General features: G+C 39.5%; 2 protein-coding genes across 3 annotated transcripts; both read right to left on the reverse strand.

Moving 5' to 3' along the window:
* Positions 1–2,018: 2,018 nt before the first annotated feature.
* Positions 2,019–11,917, reverse strand: slc38a8b (solute carrier family 38 member 8b). The gene is made up of 11 exons (XM_044348184.1): positions 10,239–11,917; positions 9,506–10,051; positions 8,019–8,217; positions 5,977–6,133; positions 5,787–5,891; positions 5,625–5,682; positions 4,289–4,403; positions 4,056–4,203; positions 3,745–3,947; positions 2,944–2,995; positions 2,019–2,440 (listed from the first exon to the last, which is right to left on the reverse strand). The coding sequence occupies exons 2-11, from the start codon at positions 9,692–9,694 to the stop codon at positions 2,338–2,340; spliced, it is 1,329 nt and encodes a 442-aa protein (XP_044204119.1). The 5' UTR covers positions 9,695–10,051; positions 10,239–11,917; the 3' UTR covers positions 2,019–2,337.
* A 3,513-nt stretch (positions 11,918–15,430) lies between these two features.
* nrn1lb (neuritin 1-like b) lies at positions 15,431–21,912 on the reverse strand. 2 transcript variants are annotated; one of them, XM_044360696.1, is made up of 3 exons: positions 21,652–21,912; positions 19,558–19,705; positions 15,431–17,477 (listed from the first exon to the last, which is right to left on the reverse strand). In XM_044360696.1, the coding sequence occupies exons 1-3, from the start codon at positions 21,707–21,709 to the stop codon at positions 17,174–17,176; spliced, it is 510 nt and encodes a 169-aa protein (XP_044216631.1). In that variant the 5' UTR covers positions 21,710–21,912; the 3' UTR covers positions 15,431–17,173. The 2 variants fall into 2 exon arrangements, with proteins under 2 accessions (XP_044216631.1, XP_044216622.1); XM_044360687.1 differs by having other exon boundaries at positions 19,558–19,708.
* Positions 21,913–22,954: the final 1,042 nt, after the last annotated feature.

Raw genomic sequence — 22,954 nt, forward strand, 5'->3', positions numbered from 1 at the left:
CTAATGACATTCCCATCAGCCTCAGTTGTAGTTTGTGTTCAGTGCTAATTAGCAAATGTTATCTAACACGTTAAAGTAAGATAAGTGATGGGGGTCAAAATCCACAAGCCTCCTTCTGTGCAAAAAATTACTTAAAAGTTTATTTGAAGCTAATATGAAGCTTCAACCGTACAAATGAGTAAAATCAAGTAGATATCTTTCGATGTTACAGTCTTTTTAGTGCCAAAGTCCCTCTTTTTGTTACTATGCTTCCATCACCGCTCAACAGGGAAACACTGTCCGAGGAAACACAAAGAGGGAATTTGATGCTAAAAAGGCCATACATGCGTCAGATATCTACTTGATATGACTAACTCAGACTGCTGAAGCCTCATATAAGCTTCAGGTAAACTTTTAAATGCATTTTTTCACAAAATTACTATGTGAACACACTGTGGATTTTGGCCTCCATCACTTACATTAAAAGTGCATTTGAAGGGGATCTTTTAACAGCCAGTATGAACAGGAGGAATGATTACAGCGAGGAAAATCTCTTTCACTGTTCATATGGACACCTGACTGTTGTTTTAAGACAAATTTGAAAAATTGTGAACCTGTCCTTTAACCCTGTAATTGTGAGCAAGGTAAAGACTCTTAGTCTTTTTTATTTTCTTCTTCTTTGGTATGAAACAAGGGCTGTGGAGGAGTTCCAGCTGAGATAGGATATTTCTCCTGAAAGGGGTCAAACAAAGACAACTGAAGTGCTAAACTCTGTAGTTGTGTTTTCTCTGGACTTCTCCCTTACAAATGTGTGGGCAAGTTTACAGAGACTGCAGCTGTAGGATTCAAGAAGGAGTTTATGTTTGTGTGATTTTCAAAGATTTTTTTTTTTTGCTGCATTTAGTGGATTTCGTCATTCGGCCAGCAGGATGAAATATAATCCCCTGGGCTAAACACAAGTAGAGTATCACAGTTTGAGGTTTTCCCTTAAGGACATTAATGCCGCACGAGATGAAAAAAAAACCTATTACATAACTGAAGCCTGATAAGGAGCCACTGTGTGTTTCTAGATGGTCTATTTTTGAATGAAGAATATATTCATTGTGTGTGTTCAGACAGATAAGTCTGTAGGCCTTCTGCATTTCTGTGAAGTTAACGTGGTTGATATGTTGCTTTTAAGCAGACACCTCCAGGCACACATACAATTTCTGGATTTACTGTAAATCATCATTCACTCATACATTAACACACGTGTGAGCACACACACACTCACAGGCAGTGTGCCATAACTCATTTAAGCTTAAAGTCAATAAACAATAAACAGTAATATTCAGCATACCTCAACCATCGCTCTGTGATCAGTGAAAGCGGCAGATTTATATCATTGATGTGATTCAGGCCATGTGGAGGTCAGTGGAAAAACAGAGGAGATGGTGCAGAGAAATGATAAGAATCGTGCATTTGAAGGAAAATGAACGTAGTGATTCAGTCATTTTATCATCTGGGAAATGTAAACATGCATTTCAAGGACAATGAATCCATCTGTTTTCTGGTAAAAGAGTATACTCTCTTACGCAGTTTACATAGATGTGGCACTCTGGTGTCAAAACAATCCCTTAGACCAGTAGTTCTCTAAGTGGGGTCCAGGGACCCCCATTGGTCCTTGAGGGGGTTCCGAGAGGTCCCCAGCAAAAAGGGGAATAATTTATTTTCACTATAATTCAATTTATAAGTAACACAATGACTGAATGTATGACTATTTTGGTCCTGGGTTACATACACTTTCTGTAATAAAACATCTAAAAGCAAAAATCTTATCAGATGGGGGTCTGTGGTCTAATTTGTGTCAGTTTAGGGGTCCTTCTTCCTCTCGTGTGTGTATGTATTACCACAAATACTGTATATGAATGAATAACCACACAGATAAATAAATAATTCCTAAATGGTGCAATACTGCCCCCTGGCAGTGATTTGCAAGCACACACAAAGACTCAAACAGCCAACATTTTGTGATTTCTCATTTAATATATTATTGACATACAAAATAAAACAATAAAACAGAAACATACATTCAAACATTTTTTGCTATACATACTTAATAAGACACTTAACAATATATGTTGGTACAGTAATAACTGACTAATAATCAATTTAAATCCACTATTCATGCATCAAATATAACAGTCTCACATAACAAACACATTTTATATCCAGGCCGTGGACGACCTTGATGAGCATCACATTTACAACTAAAAACCACTTTTACAAATGCAACATTCAGATGTGCAAAACAGAAGAGCGTCAGGAAACGCTCTGAAGTCACAGTAAAGCTGCTGCTGCAGATAACAGTGGTGAATTTCAGAATTTGTGTAGGAGCTCCATGATAGCAATGGTTGTGCTCTGTCCGAAGATGAAGGCTCCAACAACGACGGTTATGATTCCCCAAACTGTTAAAATCACCCTGCAAATGAGAGAAGCAGGAGATCAGTTACACCAAGAGAAAGATGAGTACAGACAACAGTGAGGAGGAAAAAAAACAACTTTGGACAACAAATTATTAGGCAACAATATGAATCTTCTGCATAACATTAATTAATGATCATTCATTATATATCCCAACATCCTCCTTTTACAACACAATGGATCAAATCTATTTTGGCCCATAGAAGCTTTTTTTGTTGAAGGACGAGCCATTTAAGCTTTACAAAACATGGGCCTCTTGTCGTTCATACTTGGGAGACGATGCAATCCTGACACAGGAGGACGTTGTGGACTCACCTGACTAAGAGGAGCAACTTGCTGTGCACTGATGACTTGTAACATTAGTTCTGTACTTGTTACTCTGCAGTCCTCATTGTTGTGTTTATATGACCAGCAGCAGGTTTTTTTTCTCCTCTCTGCTAACTCATTTATGGTTTAATTTTTTAAAAAATCATAATTTCCTGCACATACAGTATGACTCACCTGACTCTGGGAGTCACAGTTTCAGTTTGCATTGTGAACACTAAGCAAAGACCTGCAACACAAGATAGACAAACAATTACCAGATTTACTTCACTGAGTCAAGAACATGGCCTCAATCACTTTATTTGTATAGCCTTTCATACAGATAAGTGCAATTTAAAGTGCTTTACTGGTGACTGACAAGCTAATAATAAGACGGAACAAATATATAATCGGTAGTGCTGCAAATATCGATTAATTTTATTATCAATTTATCTGTTGATTATTTTCTCAATTAATTAATTAGTTGTTTGGTCTATAAAATGTCAGCATATGGTGAAAAATGTTTTGCACTGTTTCCCAAACCCCAAAGTGACGTCTTTAAATGTCTAGTTTTGTCCCGACCAACAGTCCACAACACAAAGACATTCAGTTTATTGTCACAGAAGACTAAAGAAACCAGAAAAATATTCATATTTGAGAGCTGGAATCAGGGGATTTGGACTCAAAATTATTATTCAATTATCAAAATATTTGGCCATTAATTTTCTGTTGATTGTTGACTAATCGATTAATCGACTAAACATTGCAGCTCTAACTTATTGTCCATACATATGTGATTATGTGGTAACAAACATAGATACACATATTAAAGATAGGATGTTTTGGTCATCTGGTGGCTTATATATATATATATACTGTGTAATATCCCCTGTTCAAATCTGTCTGGGGACCATTGTTGCATTTCTACCGTCCGCTTTCAAATAAGGGCAAAATAAACCCAAAAATATCCGTTTCTTCAAATTATGATTGGTTTCATACCAGGAAAGATAAAGATGAAGAAGGCACTGATTCCTCCTATGACACTGATGACCTCTCCCATGTCGGGGACAAACATGGCAATGAGCAGAGTGATGGTGATCCAGATCACAGTGAGGACCACTCTGCAGCGACTCTCAAAGGAGTGAGTGACGATTCCCCGACGACGCCTTTGGACACGCAGCATCAGGTTCAGGATGACAGATCTGTTTGACACACACAGAGTTTAAAACACACACATAAACTCACAAATGATATGACACAACTTAACCTTATGAGTTCTGTGCTTACATGTGCACTCTGGTGTCACTTACCTCCCCAGAAGAAGAATAATAGGATAGATGGTAATAATCGATATTCCAAAAAGTAGTCTGGAAATGATCATGACCACATCATTTCCTGGATATGACATCAAAATATCTGAAGCAACATCTCGCCCGAATGTCATGAAGCCGTACACACCTGGCAATGGAGAGAGCGGACATGGTTATCAGCTTTCAGGTGAACCCATTAAGCACCGAGGTTGATGCTGTAGAGGTCGACTCACCGGTGAGAGTGTAGATGAGCAAACAGAAAAACATGGAGACCACAGAGATGACCACCCAGTGGGAGAGCTTCTGGTTCTCCATGCTGCTGTAGATTGCTATACAGGCTTCATGGCACTGCAATCACACACACACACACACACACACACACACACACACACACACACACACACACACACACACAAAGGCACACCAGTTAATGGGACACTTCCTACTGAGAGTCATTCTTTCTTCTCTGCTTGGAGTTTGAGAATCTGTTGAACAATGACGTTAAATTTGTTTACCTCAATACAAACATACATATATCTAAGGTAGCAACAGTTGATTTAACTCCATATGTAACTATTGTTCACAAACTACACAAACTATTCATATTCTTATTCATCTGTCATTGCTGATCACACCACCAGTGGGGCAGTGGTGGACTGAAGCTTAGAGATGCTTGCATGTGACTGCTGGTTCAATCCCCAGACTGGCAGGATAAATCTGGGTGGGGAATGTCAACCAGCACAGCTTGCTGCCCCTCTACTGGAGCTGCTGATTAGTTGAACTGAGCAGCTTCCAGGTATAAAAGTGTATAACTGTGTGAGTTTGAACAGGAAGTTCCTGCAAAAGTAAGTGTCGCTCTCAGTGGAACCTCCCTGAATAAATAAAGGTTAAAAATACACTGTGTTGAGTTGATTTAAACATGAAGTGTCCAGAGGTATATTAAGGTCTTTGCTGATTTAATAGTCAAATTAGCAACTTTATAAATACAGAAATTATACCTTTTCATAAAGTTAGGCCAGCATTTCATCCTTGCAGAAGTTTAAAATGAGTATTTCTCTGCTTTTTGGCACCTTGTTCCATGGACATGCAACTTACTATTAGTGTATAAGCAAAGACATAATAGAGGCATCAATGCCTCTTGGTAAGTGAGAAAAATATAACAATTCCCCAGAAATGCTGCCTTGAAGTGGCATTTTGTTGTCTTCACAAGATGACACCATTTGAACAATATTATTCACAACTTCAGGGGTTGAAATTTTCTGATAGATCTGACACAAAAGTGTCAGATCATATTTTAAAATGTCCATGGGAATTTTTTTTTTATTTTGATATTAATTACTTTAATTGTTTATAATTTTCTCATTTCTTTTGAAATGGGAACAAAGCAATGTCCATATTTATTGTGAGCCACTTAGCAACAGCATTCTCTAGACTTAAACTACTTGAATGTCAAGCATATTGTCTGTAAATTGTCACTTCTAAAACAACCTCATGAGTTCCACTTGAAGGCAACGTGTGACATTAAGAACTTTTAAACCCAAAACCAGCCTGAAGATGATATGATCCTACCTGGAAGCCAAAGCATATGGTTGGCACAACACTGAACATCGATGCCCACGAACTTACACTGAAAGACACAGAACACACAGATTTTAACAACAACAACAACTGCATACATTTTGTAAAAGCACTTAAATTATGATGCAGCCATTAAAAATCACTGTCACTGACCCTTGGCTGTGCTCTGGAGTTATTATGGCAGTGTGGCTCTCCATCAGGTAATATTTGACAATCACCGCCACACACAGATATGTAGCAGCAAGCGTTCCCAACACACTGATGAGAGGAGAAAAGAGTTAAAGCACAGATGAATTTACACTCATCAGGATGCCGGTCAGACTGCAGATAAAGTGTCATGTACCTTGTGTATTTCTGGATGCCGATTTCTTTGGGGATGGACAACGGTAGGATGATGATGAGACACATGATGAAGAGGGCAAATCGCTGGTCGGTGTACCAGTGATACGGCATTTCTCCCTCACTCGACCCAGTCACCGTCTCATATAAAGAAATACACACTGGACAAACAAAAGCAGAGTTGAATAGAGTATTTATCTGTTGCACCATGAAGAAAATATGAAAAATATGCACATAAATATCCGTAACCAAAATCTATAAGGCCTTTTAGATTTACATCCTGCTTAACAGTCTGGTTTGTGTTTTTTAATGCTGCAAGATAAATGCTTTCATGCTGGCAGATGAACATAAAGAATAATGAGAAACAGAGCATTCCTGTGTACGTGCATAAGGCATTTTGTCCTTCAGGAAATCTCAGTAAGTGCTCTGAGCCCATCTGCGAATTTCTGATCAAATGGGTTTTTGAGGGTTTTTTTGGGTGTGTTTGTAAATCCAATCAAATGCTCTGTTTAAAATTGGAACAGAGCAAAAACATTAAAAGGGATTTGAATGGTTTCAGATGGACAAAATGACAAAGGAAAAATGAAAAAGGGGGTTGTGTTACTGTTTCCAGCCACATGTTTACCCTACTACTGGCTAGAATGAAAATTAAAGTGCGGATGATTTGTGGCCATGAAAGAGATTAATTTTTTGATATGGGAAGTGGCTGATAAATTATTCACAAACTCAGTCAGGTATTTTAACAGCATGAAAAGACTCAAAACACCGTTGAGCTTCTAAAAAACAACACTGACTGTAAACAGACAAATACTGCGAGATGATTAACAGATGGTATGAAGCATCACCAACGCAACGATGAGGATGATGATGAAAAGCCTCCAGCAACTTAACATAGAGAACACATTCAACGCTAAAATAAAATGGGAAACGGAGGGCGATCGTTTCATATATTGTGGAGTTTCACAGCTTCCTGAAAACTGTCTCTCAAACCAGAACTATTAGTTTTGAGCTGATGTACCTGAGTAAGTTGGAAGAACCTGAATAGATGAAGAAGATAAATATATTTGTTGACAATACTGTTCGTGGTTTGTAAGAAATCCATAACTAAGAAATGGTTGAAGAAAGAAATACGCTGTGTTGTCAAAGGCTTTGATGGTAGTTTGATGGTACTAAAATATTTATGTAATGAAGAGAACTTGATACAACTTGAGAACCCAGAAGGATCCATTTTTTGAGAACTGTACAAAATTGATTATTTAAATGTTATTCTTCAGACCAGACTTGTGTAAATATCCATCATCAATACACGTTCGAGTTTTGGTTATGTATGTATGTTATTTTATTTATCTATTCATAATTCACCCTGGACTGTTTTTTCTTTCTCCATCATGTTTAAAGGTCTTCATGTTCATGAAATGCTGATATTGTTTATATTCAGTTTATGTTCATTCTCTCTTTAGAAGTCACTGGGGACTGTTAGAGTCGTTTTTTTAATTGGTAATTATTTATGTTGATGTTACATATGTTATATGTTATGATGTCATAACATAGAAGTTCATACAGTACATTTTCAGTACTGAATTATTAGCAGATTATGCTAACATTATGATTATATTTCATATATCATTCTGGACTGGTCTGAGGTGAAAATTTTATTTGTATAAGATGTTGATATGAGTGTGATCAAAAACTTTCAAATAAACACTTGTTCAACCTTTTCTGCTGCCTGGACTTGTAATTATACTGGTTTAAAGTTAAAACTGAGGCATAACTCGCACAAGTGGCCTAAGGATTGTACTTAGATAATACAGCTTTGATCCACAATGTTTTAAACTGGTCCTTGTGATTGATTGGGGGGCCTCAGAGGAAGGAAGGACCCGAAGCCCAGCACCTGATCTGCCTATAAGATGATCCACATGATGTTATTAACATTGATGTTGATATTCGGTTGTTCACTGAAGTTATTAGGTCCAACACACTTACTGGACACACTTAAAAAAATTAACGTTATTCATGGATGTTCTGGTTTGACTCAGCAGCACTTACGTTTCTCCAGCTGGTCCTGCACCACCACCAGGAAGGCCACACATATCATGAAGAGGTTGAAGCAGAAACAGACCTCGCACAGTTGGCCCACAGCTCGTCCACACACCTCTCGCACTACGTCCTGATAGGTCTTCTGTCTGCTGACAGACGAGGCATAGCCGAGGATGACCAAACCGCTGATGAGAAATACCAGGGATACCTGCAGGGGCACCAAAGAGATAAACTCAACACTAATCTTTCCTCAGACCAGGCTGACATTGGCACACGAACACACACCATGAGTGGGTTATGAGACAAGGAGACCCCTCCGTCCTCCTGCCTGACCTGGCCACAAGAAATGTGTCGCTCGCTGTCATATTGAATCTTTGTTAGAGACATTTTGAAGGTGAGCCATAACTGCAAATTGCTCTTGGCTGAAAACTGAAGCTGAACTTCAGGATTTCATTCACACTGGAGATAAAGAGAGAAAATTCTTTCTAGGATTGCAACTAACAAATATTGCCAAAATCAGTCTCAAAGTCAAATCTTAATTAATCTTTCAGTGGTTCGGTCCATAAAATGTCAGAAAATAGTAGAACATGCTGATCACAATTTCCAACAGTCCATTTCATTTAAATGTGACAGAAGAATAATTAACATTTGCAAAGCTGGAACTGGGAAATGTTTGGCGTTTCTGCCTTTAAGAATTACTTAAAAGTAAGTAAATCAATTATCAAAACAGTTGAATAAGCTGAATAATTTTCTGACTGACAATTAAATCATTAATGGACTGATTGTTTTAGCTCTGGTTCTTTCTAATGCTTCTTGCCACATATACACAACACAGGACACATAACATTACAAGAAACCATCAAAAGAAACCTGTGATGCAAATTATAAGATTATTCTGCTCTCCAACATCCAAACTGTCTTATTAATTTTAATGTAGACTTACTGTGACCTATGTACACACTGCGCAGATGTGTTATGAAGGGAAAATAAACAAAAACAGAGACTGAAACACTGAGCCTTCTGACTTAATTTGTTTCAAACCTACTGCACACTCTCATTTAGGGGCCCCCTAACCTCTTGGGCCCCAAGGTCTACTCGGACAGTCCGTACTGTAATCCATCCACGACACACATGCATTTTTAGTGGATGCAGTGCAGTGAAAGTTCCTCACCTTAACTGGAAGCTTCATTAGAGCTCAACTGTGAAAAAAATGTGCCTCTTTCACACCAAGGAGACAAAGCAGGGTGGTGAGTCTATACTGTGCATACACACTTACTCAGTTGCAGGCCAAAACTCCCAAAACCTCATGAATATACACATTTTTAAAGACACATGGTCAGCAAGGTCAGTACAGTTAAATCACTTACAGTTAAGTTTCTAATTATTCAATGAAAAGTATTAAGAAGTGTTCATAAGCCTGTTTAGATGCACCTAATATTTATTCTAAACACTACAGGAGTTAAGTTATTCTTGCAGGTGTTTGATGCTGTACTCACCAGCTCCACAGTGATGGCAGTTTTCACTCCTCCCGCCTTCTGGAAAGCCCAGGGGAAGTTGAGCAGTCCGGCTCCCAACGCAGACTTGAGCATGATGAACACCGCTCCAAACGAACCGAGCCGCGGAGGGTCTGCATGGGACGCAGACCGAGCCAGCAGGCTGATGCTCTCCCTGGCCAGTTCCTCCATGATCCTCCTGAACCTCCTCCGAGACTCACAACACCAACACTAGAAGCTTTTAACACCCACCTATCTTTAAAGCTTCTGCACTCAACTAACTTTTCCAGAGTAGTCCAGGTGTTTGGTTCATTCTGCTGCTTTGCTTCACAAGTAAACCTGGTGAGTGGTTAGCTGTGCATATATATATAGTCCTACACCCACACGCACACACGACGCACGTGGTCTAATTGGACATTTTGACTATTAAACATTTCACTTGGAGGTGACAAATTTGTCACTAAAGTGAGTATGTTTGCCTGTGTTCTCTCTCTCATTCTCTCAGTCTGTCTCTGATATTTACTGCACTGAAGAGGAACCACAGCTGAACTGATAAGATACAGTAAGAAAAGATCAAATAAAATACAATAAGATATTATAAGATAAGATATAGTAAGATAACATAACATAAGATATCAATTAACGATATAAAGTCATATCTAAGTCATTAAAAAGAAAAATGCAGACATGCAACAAATTGTTGTCCTTTTGTGTTCTATGAGATCATGCTGCTTACCTGCTGGAGGCTCTGGGGCATAAATATGCTGCTTAACTTTGCATTTTTCTCACTCTCTTTGCAAGTTGTACATATTTCCTCTGCTGGAGTACTATCTTGCCTTAGGTTTGCTGCATGGTTAATTTACTACATGCATATCTATTTTAGAATATGCAATGTAGCCTCAAAACTCAAAAAATACAGTGTTGTCGTATGTTGAATACTGGCTGCTGAATTCTGTATCACCCTATAATATTCCTCTATAAAGGAAAAAAATGCCAAAAAAGATTAGAAAATAAAGCGGCGCCCACGTTGACAAACATTACGCCAGGAACTTTCAGGGGTCTTTGGGGTTCTTTTCACAGTTTCCCTCTTTGCCAGATTGGAGTGGGACTTTTGAGGTGCAATGTCCCTCCCCCATGGCATGTGTTTTGCATTTTTGCTTACATTTGAGATTATGCAGACAAAAGCTGTTTTGGTGCATAATTTAATTGTGATGCAGCAGCCTAATTTCAGAGGAAGACCATCAATCATCAAATCTCGCACATAACTGCAAGATTAAGGGTGACCCGTAAGGTTAAAGGTTAAGCTCACCACTCAAAGAATTTTGGGAGTTAGCATTAGCAAATAGTATGTATGGTGAAATGTATACAATGTATACCAAAAAAATTTGTTAAAGCAAATTCAACTGACAAAACAATAAAGACACGTCCAGCTTGGAAGCAGAAGAAGGAAAGGTTGTTGTGGGAGGAGGAGGGAACGAAATCACATCCGGAGACCAAGCTAACATTAACTTTAGCCCTGCTGCTGTCATCGGTTCACAGGGGATCGGGTGTGACTGTCAGTGGACCACAGCTTCAGCCTCCAGATGATCTTGGAAGTGAGAGACCTTCATTCTTAGTCTTGAGGAATGTCTTCACTGACCACCATTGGTCCATGCACCATGCACACAAGGTGTAGCTGGTGCAGCTGGCCTTACAGAGAGACCTCACAAGCAAATGTCTGAATGAATGGAAGGAGAAGGTCCTCAGGAGATTCCACGCCAAGATGTGTCCCCTGCAACTCCTCTAAAGCTTTGTTTATACTTGTGCAAGACACCGTGGCACGGGCCTCCACAGATGGTGCATGAGCTACAATCATGCACAGCGGCATTTATGCTCAACGCGTTGTTCATTGCATTATTCTCTGAAACCCCTGGAGGTATACACACAAAATATTCCGTGAATAAGCAAGAAGTCAACAAGTGTTATTTATTATCATTCTTGTTTTTGTTCATTAAGTTTGTATTAGAAAATCATCGTGCTACGCTGTGATGTGCTCTAACGTAGACATCGAGTGAACCCTTTTTTTGTTAAAAGTGTGTAATTAACAAGTTTGTAATGTGTTTTTGGATTAGAGCACACGTTGTTTAACATTATCTTGATATGAGGGGTCCCCCTGTGAAAACTGAATGCCCCCCGGTTCAATTTGTCCTGGCTACGGGCCTGCATCCCAGCGAGCATTGCTTTTCCTACAGCCACTTAGAGGGCTGATAAATGTCGCTCCTGCCCGCCCGCATGGCCAGGCTGCTTATACACACAGAGACCCTACCGCTGCATCTACGCACAGTTCACATTCACTTGTGAGGATATAAACCTCTCTCTCTCTCTCTCTCTCTCTCTCTCTCTCTCTCTCTCTCTCTCTCTCTGTCTCTCTCTCTCTCACATACACTCATAGACACACACACACACACAGAGCTGGGGCTCTATTGGAATTTCTTTGCATGATTTACAGTTCAAAAAACTCCTTATTCATCTTATACTAACCCTTCACACAGCCCTTCAGTTCAGCCTCTGTCTGAAACAGGCCGTTTTAGCTCCTGTCTCTTTAAGGACCCCCTCCTGACGAGCCCACTCTGTTCTGATTGGTGAGCTCTTGGAAGCTGACCATTGACAGACATTCTCCAGCTCTGGAGGCAACATCAACAAACCATGAAACAAACTATAGTAGTGGGATTTCACTAGTTTTTCTCATTCCTTGCTTGAAATGTCAACTTCTCAAATACATCCATACATGTTTGGGCCAAAATATGATCCAAAATATGAGAGTGGACAACACAAAAAACATGGAAAAACCTTAGCAACAACCTTAGCAAGCAGGGTTATGGAATGGACGGCCATTTATGATCATGCGCGACAAGCCAACGTCAGGGTAGAAAAAAACATCACAAACAAAAATAGACTAGAAAAAAATATGGTCACCGTGACATCACCCATTGGTTTGTGGACTGCCACTTTGAAGCCTCGACTTTAGCAATTTGACCATCGCCATCTTGGATTTCACCTTTGCTATCTTTGATTTTTGGAGCCAGAAGTGACCATATTTGGATAAGAGGGTGGAGCTGAATCTAGTGAAGGCTGCTAGCTTGGTTAGCACGGTGCATTTACATTCTATGGTTAACTGTGATAATGCTAATGCTAATTTTCGCCAGCGAAAAACAGGCCTAAAACCATTCAAACAAAATGTACTTACCGGAAAAACTGAACATCCGACTCCTTAGAAGGTCTTTTAGTACAACTAAACACTGAACAAGACTTTTTTAGGTGACCAAAATGTTAGTTACCGTTCATGAACTGAAAACACACGGTGAAATAGCAGCAACTACACCTATACTCATTGAATCTGGGGTTGTGCCATGGTTATGTTACATAATCAACATTGACGCTGGGGCAGCGACTTGTCAATCACAAGGTAGCCACACCCTAAAGCATATGCTGCTGCATTGTTTATTTTACTTTAAATGGGACCATAATTTACAAGATGAGCATCACGCTGTATTGAAGAAGATTTGAAACTAGCAACTGAGACCATGAACTCATCAAGAAAGTGTTTACTGAGGTAATAAATCAGGTGAGAAGTAGGGTCATTTTCTCATAGACTTCTATACAATCTGCCTTCTTTTTACAACCAGTGGAGTCGCCCCCTGCTGGCCATTAGAAAATATGCAGGTTTAACGCACTTCTGCGTTGATTTCACTTTTCAGACGGGGAGCTGTCCACTTGCAAACAAAGCATTCAGAGCAGGTTGAAGCCCTGGTTTTTGGCATGCAGGCGGCATTTCTACATACTTTAACCTCAAGTTGTGGAACTTTGACCATGTTTAGCATAGATATCCAACTTCATAGCTGTACATAAACAACAAAAAAACACAAAAAGCATGTCTCCTTTAAGTCACTGTGATATTTGTCGCTTTTATTCAGTACTGTAAGAGCTAAACATCATTGCCATCTGACAGTAAAGTACATAATGTTTATTTCTACAGCCAAAACCATAAATTTTCCCCCGAGCGCTTAACAATCTGTACAACATACAACACCCTCTATCCCCTTTAACAGGAGGTCAGTGTGCCTACAGCTGTCAGTGTTGATGTTAACATGTGCCAGCAGCTTGTATAGGTTTTGGACTGCGCCACTGTGGATTTGTTTTTCATTTATTTACACAATCACATGCGCAGAAAGTTGGTGGGCGGTGGAGCTTACAGGATCACAGCGTTTGTTATGTCCTGGTCATAAAGAACATAGTCCTCTATAGGTGGAATCCATAATCCCAGTGATTTATGCTGCATACCATCTGTTATCAAAAAGAGGGCGATGGTCAAAAAAATGTTGCTCCACATCTCTCAGCAGGGAGGAGAAAAAAAACCTCTTGCTTTATTTTGGACATTTAAAACAGCTGGGCGCAGAATGCGAGCGCTTTGAGGCACCGTAAAAAGATTTCATGGAGATGTTGCAGATTTTCTCAAGTGAAATGCAGGACAAAGACAGATTATAGGTAGCAGACTCACCAAGGTGTTCTGGGGACAGTTCAAAGACTTAATATTTTTTCCCTCCAGGCGCGCGCTGTTTTCAGAAATATCCCAAGATTTAACTTTTAAAAAATGACATAAAAAGACCTTATTCACGTTTAATAAAGGTGCCCATGTACAAACCACAGAGTGAAAACAAGATGATGATGATCATTACATTATGTAAGAAAATTATGTTGAAATGTTGGACTAAAAAGGCAACAAGACTGAACAGGAAATGAACCCAGAGCAACACCGTGCAAGTTTTCCTAAATGTTGTGCAGAAAGAACAACAATCTTATAATTTCATTCACATTTTATAATTATTTAGACCATATATTTAGACTAAATTGTCATTGTTTCATTTTCTATTATTTGCATCCTGAAAAAACTGAGAAATGAGCAGCAATGTAGAGGTCTGGAACCAGACTAAAAATGATTGAAATTAGTCTTGGTGAAAAGGTGAAAAAACACACATTTTAAATCTGAATTGTCTGAAAAATACTGGCCTCACACATTATTGACTGGTGTTTCCAGATGTTTACAGTCAAATAAATTGCCTTTGCCTCTTCAATCTACAATAACACCTTCATATTTGTTAGATTTCTTATGTGAAAATCAATTATATTTGATACACTCATGAAAGCTCTGACTGAGGCAAAGTCCAATCCTTCCCTCTCTGGCCATGGTGACCTGCCATGTTTGTTCACAATACTGAAAATAAGACATCATGGCCAAATTGGGCTCATAAATATGCAGTCTCTCAGCAGAAAGTACAAAAGCCAAAGACTTTTAGCTCAAAACTAAAACCAGTCATCAGCAAACTGCACCTGGAGTCAAGTGTGTAAACCTAAAGCTGTGAAGGTAGTGAAACAGCAATATTCGAATCAGTCACTAAACCTGTGAACTTTGGGTTACACATTGGTGACCTGCATTTACAAAATTGACTTTAATCAGTGTAACACATGAATATTTAAGCAGAAGCAGAATATAAAGCAGGATGTCAAGTTGAGGTTTCAGTGACGGCTGCAATAACTTATATTCATCATGCTGCAGTCATGAAGTTATCACCTCTGACCATTCGCTGTCATGTCAGTTCATGTCATGTTCATGTCATTGTTCATGACAATGACAACATAGCAACACGCCACACAACCAGTCAGTCTGCCTGTCTGTCCTCCACACAGGTTCTCCGAGGGCACTAAGACTATTTTTAAGGGTTTTGAGGTGCAACCTGCTACACTGTGGATGAATAAAGACAGATTAGATTAAACTACTCATGATTCTGCTGTTATGAAACCGCTTAAGAGTATTAAGATCACACACAGACACACACATACAACAGACACAAAAATAACACAACTTCAAGGAAAGATGGTCTAAATTTAAAGTACTGTGTATGTGAAGATACCTTTAATTAGATTTTTTGTTGGGTTAAAAATCAGAGTGACACAAAGAGGATGGTACCACTCTATAATGTCATGAAAAATTACAATAGTGCAAATAATCAAAAACTAAATCAGAAAATATTACAGTAAATACATTGGTGTAAATGAAGTGAAAACCAGTGAACAGAGTGCACTCCATCAAAGAGAAATTATTGTATATAATGTTAAATATCATCACAGTAACTGTTATAAGGATGAAACTTGACACTTTAATACTTTTAGCTGTTACTTTGCACTTTATACTTTTACACATTTTAATATTTTTAAATATCTTTGCATAATTGTGTCCTATATGTGTTTTATTGAAATATACATCTTTATGTGTGTTCTCTTACGTATACTTACATACTATATGTATCCTGAACTGGGGAGTTATTTAATTGATTTAATTGAAACTTTAGAATAGAATAAAAAAGAAACATATAGCTGCTTAAAAGGGACTTGAAAACCACTGGAATGAGTCGTCTAACATGAAAATAATCATGTAATCAACATCATGCACACACTGCAAGGAATGCTTCCACACAAAAATCTATTTTTCTGAGGTTAAACCAGTTATACAGGGTGATAAAAACAAAACTTGCTGCACAAAAAACACAGTTTTTCACCCTGTAATAATAATAATAACATTGTCCTCTGGATTACACCTGATTGGATCGAGAGTAGATCTGAAAACCTGGCATTAAAACGTCTCTCAAATCCCTTGTGCCCTAAAAATTATGTGGTTTTACTGATGAACTGCGGTAGTGTTTACCAAGAATATTAGCTTATAAATGAGGGGTTTTTTTTCGGCTAAGTGATTTCACAAAGTCAGAGGGTCTGTTTTGTCAGTCCAGCAATATCACATAATGTAAATTCAATCGAACACTGGCAGCTGTTCTGCAGTCCGTTTATCTTAAGTGATGCAGTTAAACAGCAAAGTATATAATATTCTATATTAATATTTATTTAATGTTTCTTTCTGATTGAGTGTCTGAAATCCTGATCTTAGGATTGTTACATAATCATGATGACTTGTGACAAATGTTCCCGTGTGTTTGGATCATTGGGGGACGAGGACTCTCTGATGACCATCAGTCTGATTTGAAACCACCTACTATACTAGCAGTAGGTGCTGATTTGGCCAGAATGTAGCATGAAGTATGCAGTAAGCAAACAAAAGCAAAAACTGCAGTATGCCAATTATACCCAAATGTCGACTGATTTGGAAAAAATCTCCAGTATGTGTCCAACCAGTCTACCTCGCCTGCTGTGTCCCACAATGCAAAGCACTGGAACAGTTTCAGCAACCAGTCATTTTTGAAATGGCAGAAAGCAACACGGCAGAGATTTTGAGCCAGGCTAAAAGCTGTAATTTTCGCTCTAGGACTGTTAATATGTCACTTTATTAAGTTCTAATATTTTTAAAGGCCATTTAGATTCCCAAAATGTGGTCATTTTATCCAAATAACACATATTTGGAAATTTGCTCCGACATTTTCAGTCACGTCGTCTGTTACCATTAGCCGTGCTATTGTTTACTTCCGCTTTCCAAATCTGGAAACTGGCTAAGCCTGGCCTAGCATACTGCAAATTAAATCGATTTAACAGTTTCATACTGCATATTATTATGAAAAGCAGTATGCAGTATGTACTACATACTGCATATTGCGTTCGTCGGTAGTACATAGTAGGCGGATGACCTAACTAGATCCTGAGCAGAGCCAATAACGTGCTGCACACAGGGAAGATCAGTGTGGCGAGGGCGGGGCTATGCCTGTATGTTTGCCCTTTCAGTGTTTCCTGGTTGGTCTGGTCGGAGGTGGGTGGGCTCTGAGGTGCAGGCACAGTGCTGGGTGCAAGGGTGGTGCGGCTGGCACACATATCGTAGAGGTTTCCAGAGAACTGTGTCTTCCTGGATTCTTGTCTTAGAGACTCCCAGACTGCTGCTGCTTCTCCAGGACAGCCGGCCAGAGCTGAGTTGGCACAAACATGGAAAGCGTTCCAGGATCTTCAAGGAACCGGGAAGAAATGTCAGTGTTAAGTGTAGAAATGCAACAAAATGAAATACTGACTGCAATACATCATGAGCCAGGAGAAAGTTTAGAAAGTGAGCCACAATAATGGTTTCATGATATTACATATGGTAAACACCTGAGCAGATTATAAAGTTAAGATCCTTAGGATGTATGGCGTCTAATTAGTCTCAAAACCTGTGCACATAAAAACAGGCTCATGCACGTGATGCTAGCACAAAGAACAGTATCTGCGAATGGGAAATCATCCCCACAAGGGAGCATTTCTGCTCTACGAGCACAAATGCGGTCCCACGAGCACGGGGCTGTGACGAGAGCGAGCTCGACCCTTCCTACATGCCTGCAACTGCTCAACACACGCTTTCAAAAAGTAAAAATAACTTTGTTTTTAAGTGAGAAAGAGGAGCTCTACATGGCCATAACTGATGAAATGGAGAGACGTGGGATCATGCTGTGAATTTCCAGCCGAAAGATCAGTGAAATCGCCCTTTTTTGCGTTTTCACAAAAAGAGTAAAGGTTTCACAAATCTGAAACTGTGTTTTAGTGAGTCTCTGGAGTCTCCTTTTAATCTAGTCCAGATTTGACAAGTGTAAGTATGGTGGTTTTTGATCTGGACCTGGTCTAATGTGGTCTGAATGGAGAAATAACACTGAAATTGGCCTTTTTTTCTGTTTTCATAAGCAAAATAAAGGTTTCACAAATCTGAAAGTGGGTTTAAACAGCGTTGAGGCTTTTGCTACGATGTCTAACACTCTTTCCTTAGTGTAAGTAGTGAAAAAATGGAGAATCAGGTGTTAAATATCAATATTTATGTTTCCCTCTGTTGTCAGGCAACTGCCTGTCTTCGACTGTGTCAGTGATCAATCCAAACAGCCAATCAAAGGTCATGGTTGGTACTAGTAGTGACCAATAAAAGGAAAGCAGAAAGCGGACTTTTCCATCCTAGCCTCCAAAGTTTCAGAAGTTAACTTGACAAGTCAGTGAGTGTGTATCAGTTGTGAGCACGTAGGGAGGGTCGAGCTCCCACCCGACACAGTCCTGTGTCCTGTCAGAGCAGAAATGCTCCCTTGCAAAGATGCTTCTCCACTCACTGATACTGTTCTGTGCACTCATATCATGTGCACGCGCCTGTTTTTTATGTGCACAGGTTTTGAGACTAATTAAATGTCATAAAGATGTCAGTCCTGGTTGACTTGGTGAGTGTGTTTCTACACTACAGGTCCCAGAGTCAAAGCCGGTGTACTGTAAGGTTGAAACAAACTATTTTGTACATAGTGTTGTATCAGAAGGGTTAGACACAATAATCGATCAAACAGGGATAATGACGCACACTTTTGGACAGTATCTCGTCAAAGGCATTTATGGTGCACTTGGTTTCACTCAGAAGTAACAGGTGTACTTGTGTTAAGAATAAAAAAGCTATAGAGAGAGAAGAAAAATCAAATGAAGTGGACATGTTTGTCAGATTGTTCGTTTCAGAAAATTACAGGACAGGACGCAGCCGCCTCAAATGTCGATATCAGAAAGGTTTGGTGGGGTAAGGGGTTTCAGACGCTCTTCAACCATCCGACAAGCACTTCGATTGAAGCATACTGACGCCTTTATGTTCAAATTGACACGAGTGTCGACCACTAGGAGCAAACGCTTTGAGTAGCATCTGTCAGAAATGCAACAGAGGAGCAGTTCATGCATCCGTTTACAGCACAGCCGAAACAAGTTTCAAGTCATTTTAAACCTGCATTAACTGATTTTTTGTGAACCAAAACTGTAAAGTTGCAGCCAGACAGCTGAACAATGAACTGTAACTCACTATAAAGCTCCATAAACAGTCAACAATATTGTCCTACACAATAAATCTGAACTCTTATACAAATGTTGTCTTCTGCGTTAAATGAAATGTGCTCATGCATCAGGTTTTCTCTTCCACATCATGTCCAGTACATGCATACATTGTTTCCTGTGAATCCGGCCATAAATAATGGGGTTTAATAAAAATCATAAGTAGTATCAAGGCAAGACAAGGTGTGTTACCATGGTGACGGTCAGGTACTCACCTGCAGATTCCATCGATGTCCTGCGAACTCTGGTCTTTTTGTGTTTCCACCAAACTATCCCCAAGTGTGAGTAAACACTGAGCAAAACTCTTGTAGATGGAATCACATGAAACAGGAATTGCGGCTCCGAGACACAAAGGGACCAAACCTGCTGGAGAGGAAAAGACCAGATAAAAGTATTATAATTCTACACTGAGATAATTTTACTGGTATAAATAAAGGAATGTGTATATGGGGAAACTGTGCATGTAGTATATATGTGTATATGTGCATAACAGGAAGCAAAACAATAAATTTTGGTTGAGGGTGAAAGAATAAATAAAATAAAATCAATTAATGCGTTGCTCTGAGGATTTCATCTAGTGAAATACAATGTTCATATGCTTATAAAGACATGATCCATCTGCTGTTTGGATGAATCAAATAGATGCAGAAATGTGTTGTATCCCGTTCATCTGGAGGGATTATTTATCCTCAAAGTCAATGTGAGGTTACAAAACCACGAGTGCATTGATCAGGTCATATATAACAACGTCCCTCTGTGTTTGTTTTGTGTTTCCAGGTACAAGGTGTGATTCAAGGTTTGACTGAAATATTGAAACATTTATATAGAACAGAGGACTTCTGGTGAAAGAAATCACCCAAAACTCAACCTATTAACAGATCATGAAGGGGTGGAGGTGTGTTTGAGTTGTGGATGAGTAGATCTCTTCCTGTTCTGTTGCTATGTTGTAGATCTAGTTGTTGGTGGCCTTAGATAAACTGTCCCAAAGTCAAAATAACAGTTTAATATTTACGGTAAAATATAAAACCACAGGCTTTAATATTCTGCCATAACGGCCTACACTCCTCTGGGAAGCTTTGCATAAGAACCTGGCTGCAGGGATTTGTTCCCATTCAGCCACAAGAGCATTAATGAGGTCCAGCACTGATACTGGTCCATAAGGCCTGGCTCGTGGTTGCTGTTCCAGCTCATCCCAAAGTTGTTCGATGGGGTTGAGGTCAGAGCTCTGTGCAGGCCAGTCAAGTTCATCCAAACTGGGAATATCATGTTTTTGTAGACCAAAGTTTGTCCATGCAAGCATTGTTGTGTTACAGAGCAATGTTTCAGTCTAACAAGAGTCAAGTGTCCCTTGACTTTTATATTATTTTATAAGAGATTTATGTTATTTGGATCTTTTTTCCAACTTCTGCCTTCAGTTTGCTTTTTGATCCAGCACTTGTAACAGTTTCACTTACAGTTTGTACTTTATACTCCAAACTGTTGCCACGAGACAGGTATGCTTTCACATTAAGATTTTCCATAATTTGAGCTTGAAGACTCAAGCCTAAACCATAAAAAACTGCCCCAGATCAAAAAGAGAAAGGTGTGTCCAGATACTTTTGGCCACTTGGTGCATAAAACGGAGACTTGACGGCCTTAGAAACCTCAATTCCCAGACTGTGAAACCATCTGCCTGAAGAGTTTCAGCAACCTGTGAGTTCCTGCAACCAGTCATCTTTAAAATGATTTAGTAATTCTGTTTATTATTATATCATAATTATAACTATATGTAGATAATCCTCATAGTTATAAATCTCACAACTGAACGGGTTTTATTCATGAATTGTAGAGTGTAATCTTACTGGACAGAAACAAACTTAAACAAAATGCTCGATATAATGACATAAAATTTGCAATTCACAATGAAATACATGAAGTTGTATGCCAAATACATGTACACACACACACACACACACACACACACACACACACACACACACACACACACACACACACACAATCAGAGCATGAGGGGACATTTCATTAAGGTACAGTAAGTGCGTTTGTAAAACCTTCTCTCCTCAATTTTAGAACAAGCTGAATGGAATAATCTCATATCAGCCATGTTAACAACTTGGAGCTTTTCATGACAGAAGGATCAAGGTGAGTCTCTACCTGGATCCTGGACACATGAGAACAGGAAAATGGTATCAATGCACAAAATGGGACAGAAAAGAAACAAACTCAGCACTTACAATTTTTTTCCAGAAGACTAAAACTCACACACAACAAACACAGACAACAACTGTAGATGGCAGAAACATCCTTACTGAAGCAGAGAGCAAGAGGCAGCAGCAGAGTCGCGGTGCCTGGATGGGACTTCATCATTCAGCTCAGCAGAGTCCCACCTCTGAACCGGAGGCTCTGATGTGAAGCTCCAACTGGCTGTAAATCCAAAGAGTATAAAGTTGCTCTGCTTTAAAATGTGATGCGTCCTGCCATCCGTTGGGAATTCATCAGATTGCAGAAGTACAGCAATGCACAGGGGCACAACCCGGCTGGATTAACAGTGACAGGGGCCGATGCATCGCTGAGTGTAAAAGGATGAGTGTGTGTGTATGTGCTCTGGGGAGGGGCACAAGGCGAGTGCCATAGAGGGCTTGGAGGCAGCAAACCAATGACAGCCTCACAACACAGCACACTGGATTAAAGCTTTCTCATTTCCGGTCTTTAGTATTTAGAACATTTATCTGAAATAGAAATAAATTATATATAGTGTAATGGTGATTGTGTGCTCTGCTTGTCCACGCACGTACCTGCTGCAAAGCCCTGGTTTTACTATTGCTATTGAGTTTGTCACAGGAAACATGATCAGAGGTGTGAAGGGGATTTTTTTTTTTTTTTTTTTATTTGGACAGATGGATGACGTCCCAGTGAGGATAAGAGAATCCGGCCCACCTGGGAGTCCGATGAGGAAGCAGAGCGCCCTCTGAGAATAGCAGCAGCCCATGTGAGAATCACCTATAGCTGCAGCTATGTGGGTCATGAAGGGTTATTGAACAGTGCCATGATGTGTTGAACAGTCTTAACTAAATACTGGACAGCAACAGAGCACAAATATGACATGTACACTCTTTTAAGATGGCTGATTGTAAACCGTCTACCTTGAGATACACTCAGCCTTCCTTGCTTCTGTCCCTCTTCCTCTTAGCCTCCAAATCCCCTGCTACGCCCCCCAGATGGCTCACACTCTGTGCATTAGTATAAGTCCTAGTTCACATCTGTATACTAACACAGGAGGAATGGTAACCCATTGTTAATCTGCAGCTTAAAATAACCATTAACTGCAAAATAATCTGTCTGTGTCTGAAGCTGCTGCCCTGAATCAATACATCCTGGGAGCTACTTTGCAACAACTCCAACAGTGAGTCTTCATGAAAACGTCTGTATTAGCTTGACGAATGTGACTTATAGTGGAGATTTTTTCATATTGAAGAGTGGTAATGAAATAACTGTTTTCAAGTCATTCCATACATTTTCAGAGAGATTTGAGCCATCAGGACATTTCAATACATTTCATGTTAGCGTGCTGTTACGGGCTATTTTTCATGGTTTGGGTTTGTCCCCTTATAT

This window comes from Thunnus albacares, chromosome 1 (assembly GCF_914725855.1).
Source record: "Thunnus albacares chromosome 1, fThuAlb1.1, whole genome shotgun sequence".
Lineage (NCBI taxonomy): Eukaryota > Metazoa > Chordata > Actinopteri > Scombriformes > Scombridae > Thunnus > Thunnus albacares.